This window comes from Apis dorsata, unplaced genomic scaffold (genome assembly GCF_000469605.1).
Source record: "Apis dorsata unplaced genomic scaffold, Apis dorsata 1.3 scaffold_630, whole genome shotgun sequence".
Classification (NCBI taxonomy): domain Eukaryota; kingdom Metazoa; phylum Arthropoda; class Insecta; order Hymenoptera; family Apidae; genus Apis; species Apis dorsata.
The window spans coordinates 11,271-17,185 of record NW_006263825.1 but is presented as its reverse complement, the minus strand read 5'-3'; the positions used below and the strand labels follow the sequence as shown (position 1 = coordinate 17,185).

At 40.3% G+C, this 5,915-nt stretch overlaps 1 protein-coding gene across 1 annotated transcript in view; it reads right to left on the bottom strand.

Annotated features, from left to right (window-relative positions):
- LOC102672273 overlaps nt 1–1,692 on the bottom strand; it is a 4,474-nt gene extending 2,782 nt beyond the window's left edge. The window contains exons 1-4 of the mRNA XM_006621289.2: nt 1,540–1,692; nt 1,289–1,419; nt 969–1,209; nt 476–849 (exon numbers count right to left, since the gene is read on the bottom strand). Coding sequence (XP_006621352.1) covers nt 476–849; nt 969–1,209; nt 1,289–1,419; nt 1,540–1,653 — 860 coding nt within the window. The 5' untranslated portion in view covers nt 1,654–1,692. The remainder of the gene's footprint in view (nt 1–475; nt 850–968; nt 1,210–1,288; nt 1,420–1,539) is intronic.
- Between the last annotated feature and the right edge of the window lie 4,223 nt (nt 1,693–5,915).

The following is a 5,915-nucleotide window of genomic DNA, read 5'->3' as shown; positions in this document are numbered from 1 at the left end:
CGAGGAACGAAATTTTTATATTTTCTCGAATATTTCTTTTTTTTTTTTTTTTTTTAATTTTTGCATCATTAATACGTGGTTAATACGTGGATTCTCGTGTATTCTCCTTTTTCTCTCTTCTCACTAATCCTCTCGCGTCTCGATCTCGATTTCGGAAAAAAATTTCGGGAGTAATAAAAATTAACAGACAATGATTTTATGTCAGTTTTATGTAACAATTTATTCAACTTTTTTATTTCTTTTTTTTTTTTTTCTTTTTTCTCCCTCTTACATTTGTACATAAGTTAAAACAATAAGCGATATACCCTCCCTTCCATGAAAGCTTCGATAATGCCTCGACGAAACTCGACGGGCGAGACTGGTCCCGAAACAAGCGAGACCGCTACAAGCCCTACAATTTTCATTTCGACCCTCCCTCGCTGAAAATTTATCATTAACCGATTTAAAAGACGAGTTTAAAGTTTTTCAAAGCTTCTTCTTCTCCTCCGCCCGTTCTACATTCCCCTCCTCCTTTACTTTCGTCGGCGCCTCCTTCTTCTCCTCCTCCTCCTCCTTCACGGCATCCGCCACTTCCATGATCCGTTCCGGAACCGTGTTGGCAGCCGGCTTCTTCTCGCTCGGATTTTCGGATGGGTGGGCCGCTTTCTCGTTGTTGGGGCTCTTTTTCGAGTCGAGGATCGCCTTTGGCGCGTCCGGGACCACCGCCGATCTCACGTCCTCCGGCTTCTCCCCTCCCCCCTCGACCTGCGGCTCCTGGGACGGTTTCGCGTCCAACAGGGCGCAATCCTCCTGATTCGTCTTCACGAAGAACGTTTTCGAGATCTTGTACTTGTCCAGAACTGCATACGCCTGTATATGATAATTTAATGTATATGTCGTCGTGATATGTAATGAACAGATAATGGAGAGAAGAATAATAATGAATGATAATAATCGAAGAGAAGAAAGAAGAGTCGAGGACGATTCACCTTTTGCAACACCGTGCCCGGCGCCAGCCTCTCCCTCGTCATGACCCACGCGTTCTGGGTGTGGAACGGGCCGATCCCCGAGCAACTCCACAGGACAGCGTACGATTCGTAGTCTGTCTCGAGGACCGAGTATTTGGTCTCGGGTGTCAACGGTATCGTGTATTTAACGATCAATTTTCCCTCCTCCGCTTTCGAGGCTGCTTTCTTTATTTCACCCTCCAACACCCTCTTGATCCCCGTGCTGGTTCGAAAGATTTCAATATTCGATGAATAATTCTTATAATCTAAATAATAAAATAAAAGTCGAGAGGTATACTCACAATCTGTTCGTAACTTCGTTGCTGACGCGGAATTTTCCATCTGCCCCCAACGTGTAATTGGCCATCACGCATCTCGACACCACTTCCGTCAATTGGAAATACCTCTCAGCCTCGTACCAAACGCCCAAGAACTGTGAGGGGAGAAAGAGAATAAAAGAGTTAAATTCTCTGTTGGATCGATCTCGACGAGAAATTGAGGAAAAAAAAAAAAAAAGGGAACGACGATAATAAGGATAAAGGATTGCGTTTACCTTGGTCATGTCGAAGTTGGCCATGGGTACGTATTCGGGGCAGAAGCCCAGACTGGGTATCTGCGCTCCTGCCAGAGCCAAGGCGGAAAGGAACAGAACTATCTTGCCGATCATGGCTGCCGTTGTTGATCTGCCGTGTGCCCGTCCCGTTTCTCTTTATATACACGTGAACCGGGGAGCGTAAGATCGTTGACCGGGCACCACCTGTATCCCCCTCTGTTTTACTTACACGTGAATATCCTTACGGTACTCTCTCTCTCTCTCTGGCCACCAGACGACGGCCATTGGCCGTCAACGTTGCTAGACGGCTCGTTGGTGGCAACCAAGTTCACGAGGTGGACACCCGAAAGACCCCTGGCTGTGCTAGACAATGACGAGGATGAGGACGACACGCGCAACCGACTCTCTGTTATGCAATTTCTTCTTCTTCGAACGAACGGTACTTTTTCGAAGAAGGGATTCACCGATTCACCGGTGGAAGAGATCGGTGTCAGCCCGACAATTTGACGAGACGCCAAGATTTCTTTGGATGTCGTTTCAGATTGTAACGTTATCGTTGAACGATTCGGTTGTTCGGAAAGTAATTTCGTTTTTTTTTTTTTTTTTTCCCCGTGACAATGAAACACCGAGTCGTTTCACGTGATCGTGAACAGTCGAATTCGAGAAATTCATATTTCACGAGTTGTTATCCGTCGGTACGATCCGTCGGTGCAATTTATTCTGACTGTCGTTAGCTTCGATTGATCTTCCAGAACGTGACACATATTTAACGTCGAAATTATCGGAAGGAAAAAGTAGAATAAAAGTAAAATAATGCGGAAAATGCTTCTCTTGATTTTCGTTGCTGCTCATCTTCGTTGTCACACGCGAAAAACACAAACCGTGCACGGAATCGAACGAATTTTTCTTACGAATAAACCATGAAATCCTGCCAATGCTCTCGAAATATATAACATGGTTTGCAATGAAGTTGGCCGGATAAACAGTTCGACTAGCGACACTCGTGCGAGAAAACGAAATTACTTTTCGAGCGACCCAATAATTTCTATTCTAGAATGAAGTTGGTCGGATAAACGTTCGACTAGCGACACTCGTGCGAGAAAACGAAATTACTTTTCGAGCGACCCAATAATTTCTATTCTAGAATGAAGTTGGTCGGATAAACGTTCGACTAGCGACACTCGTGCGAGAAAACGAAATTACTTTTCGAGCGACCCAATAATTTCTACTCTAGAATGAAGTTGGTCGGAAAAATGTTCGACTAGCGACACTCGTGCGAGAAAACGAAATTACTTTTCGAGCGACCCAATAATTTCTATTCTAGAATGAAGTTGGTCGGATAAACGTTCGACTAGCGACACTCGTGCGAGAAAACGAAATTACTTTTCGAGCGACCCAATAATTTCTATTCTAGAATGAAGTTGGCCGTTCGACTAGTGACACTCGTGTGAAAGAACGAAATTACTTTACGAGCAGCCCAATAAAATTTCTTTACGTCTCAATTTTGTTCGCCGAAACAAGCGAGTTATGTAGACCGAATAATCAACGACGAAATGGATATATGAAAAAAAAAAAGGATATTTCGATATTTTTCTAATATCACATTGGTGAGAGATTGCGAAAATAATGCGGTTTGATAGAGCAGGGGTTTTATTCGCCGAAGCCGGTTTCACCAACCTCGACCTTTAGGCGAGCAACTCAGTTTTCCTTCTTCGAGGGAGGAGGAAGGGAAGAAAACAAGACCACTTATCGCGTTGCAATTATGCAATCGAGCCGGTGTCAACGAGCGAGGCGCCTTTAGCATACGCCACCGTTTCTGAACCCGTGGCGGCCGTAACGGGTTTTTCAACGAGGTTTCTTTTTTGTATGAAATCCTTGGTCGTCGAACCGTTAGTTTCGACTAGATACACTTCTAACCGAGACACCGATAAATGGTGGTATCCAATGGAAGCCACGAGGAACCGCTACCGAACAATTTCGATAAATTTTATCCCGACATTTTTATTTGTTTTATTGCGCCGTCTTGGCGAGTATGTCGTTGTTTAGGTCGAGTAAACACGGAAGTTATGAGTTTTCTTTTCGAAATTGAAATCTTCTCGAAGAAAAAATTCTCTCGAGAATTATATATTAAACAAAAAAAAAAAAAAAAAAAAAAAAAAAAAAAAGAAAGAGATTATTATATAATCGCAATTGTGTGGACTCTATTTTTAAAAATTTCGTAAATATATAGATGGATGATACGGGTCGATGAATCGATGATTCGCTTCGTCAAGGAGGAAGAAGGAAAGGCAAAGGGATATTGATATTGAGCCAACTTGTTTTCGCTCGCTTCTTTATCTTCTTTTCTCATCTCAATTAATTTATTTCTTGTAAATCTATGAACACTAAGAAAGCACGCGGAGAAACGTTTTTCTCCGCTCGGAAGATGCTTAAATTCTACTTGGGGACACTCTGGCCAGATGCCCGAAGAACAAACAATCGAGAAAATTCGAAAAAAATCAACGCGATTGTTATTATCTCATTCCGACAAAGCTGCCAAAAAAACTTTTCATAAATTTCCATTTCGATTTAACGAAAAATTAATTCTTAAACATTTTAACTTCGATCGATTATCCACTTTCTCGACCTCGTATAAAAATTATTATCGAATAAAATATTGAGCAAATTTTTTAAGATTTTTTTTTTCTCTTTCCGTGATAAAATTGAAAAAAAAAAAGATCGAGAATAATTTATCTCTTATAATAATTATTTCGTATTTTCTTAAAACATCTGGCCGCGAGTATCGTGTATTTTTGTGTGTGTATGTATGCGTATACGTGTCCTCTGTATGTATTTGTGTGTGTGTGTGTGTGTGTATACACAATAAACGTAACTAATTAACGGTAAAATAATCTATATACGTAAACCTAGTGCGCTTATGTATCGAGAAGAGGGGACAAGGGGGGTTGGACGAGGGGTTTGAAGGGAGGAGAGAGGGTTGGAAAGAGAAACGACGAAAAGTTAGTTACTAGAAAAAATTATTTAGGCGGCTCGCAGAAAAAAAAAGATCGGATGTCTATTTAACTTCTTCTTTCCTCTCGCGTTCGAAATATATATATATATATATACATATACATATATATATATGTATATACGTATATGTATATATATATATTTTCTTTTTTCTTCTCCTTTTTTATTTGAAAGAGCCACGAGCCTGCGAGTTTCGCCGAAGCGCGTTTGCACGCTAAACAATAATTATCATTTATCTTTATTATCATTTAGTATCACATTGCGTTCACTGTTTTGTGCTGGCCATTTTTGCCTGGCTTAAATGAGAGCGCACACCACCCCTCTAACCTCTTCTTACGTTCCTTTTTCTTTTTCATTTTTTTTTCCTTTTTTTTTTTTTTTTTTTTTTTTTTTTTTTTTTTTTTTTTTTCCTTTTTTTTCTTTTTCTCACTTCCATACACGCCGCGTATATGCGTGTATACACGCCAAAGGCGAAAATGGAACGAGCGATCTCATCCTCGTTCGGGATAGAATGTTTTTGCGAACACTAGAGAAATTCTACGACTTTTGAACTGGAATGAGATGATTTTATCGACCGTTTTTATTCATTCATTATATGAAAGATCTTTAAAAAAAGAAGCAGATACGCTTTAAAGAAATTTTCTTCTTCGATAAAGTTTTCTCGAGGTTAGGTTAAACTCGATGGGGATAGATTTTTATTGTGATTTTTTTTATCGCTAAAGTCAATGTTTTTCACGAGATGGAATGTTTGGCGCGAGAAAATTTCGATCCAATTCTTACGATTAATTATTCGCCGCCTTTCTTTGTTTGTCCAAGATCGCTCGTTCCATCTCGTCCCCGAGATTTTCGTATGGCCAAGGAGCTAAAGAGAGGTCGAGGCCCTTCTTCAAGGCACCTTAGGTAGTAAATACCTATCTACAAAAAAAAAAAAAAAAAAACTCATGACGTCCTGCGCCAACAAAAAAAAAAAAAAGAAATTAGAGAAACAAAAGCCTACTACTTAAAAAAAAAAAAAAAACAATCTATCTAAGAGAATCCTAACGAAACTTGGATTATTAATTCGAGTGATAATTAAAAACATCTCTTCTTTCTCTACGTGAAAATTAATTAACGCTTTTTTTTCGTTTTCAATTCCTAAGCGAGCTCGTGTATTTCGTCATCATCTTACGCGTAATCTTAAGCCTATGAACACATGAAATCACTGCCCAATCGACCAATTTTTGGACCCATTTTGACAAGGCACTCGAGTCGCTGAGATACCAAACAAACGTTTCGCGTGGATGGATAAAGAACGCAAGATGGGATAAGGATAAAAAGGGAGGAAGGGTTGTTGTTCACGATCGATTGGAAGACGAGGATTGTTG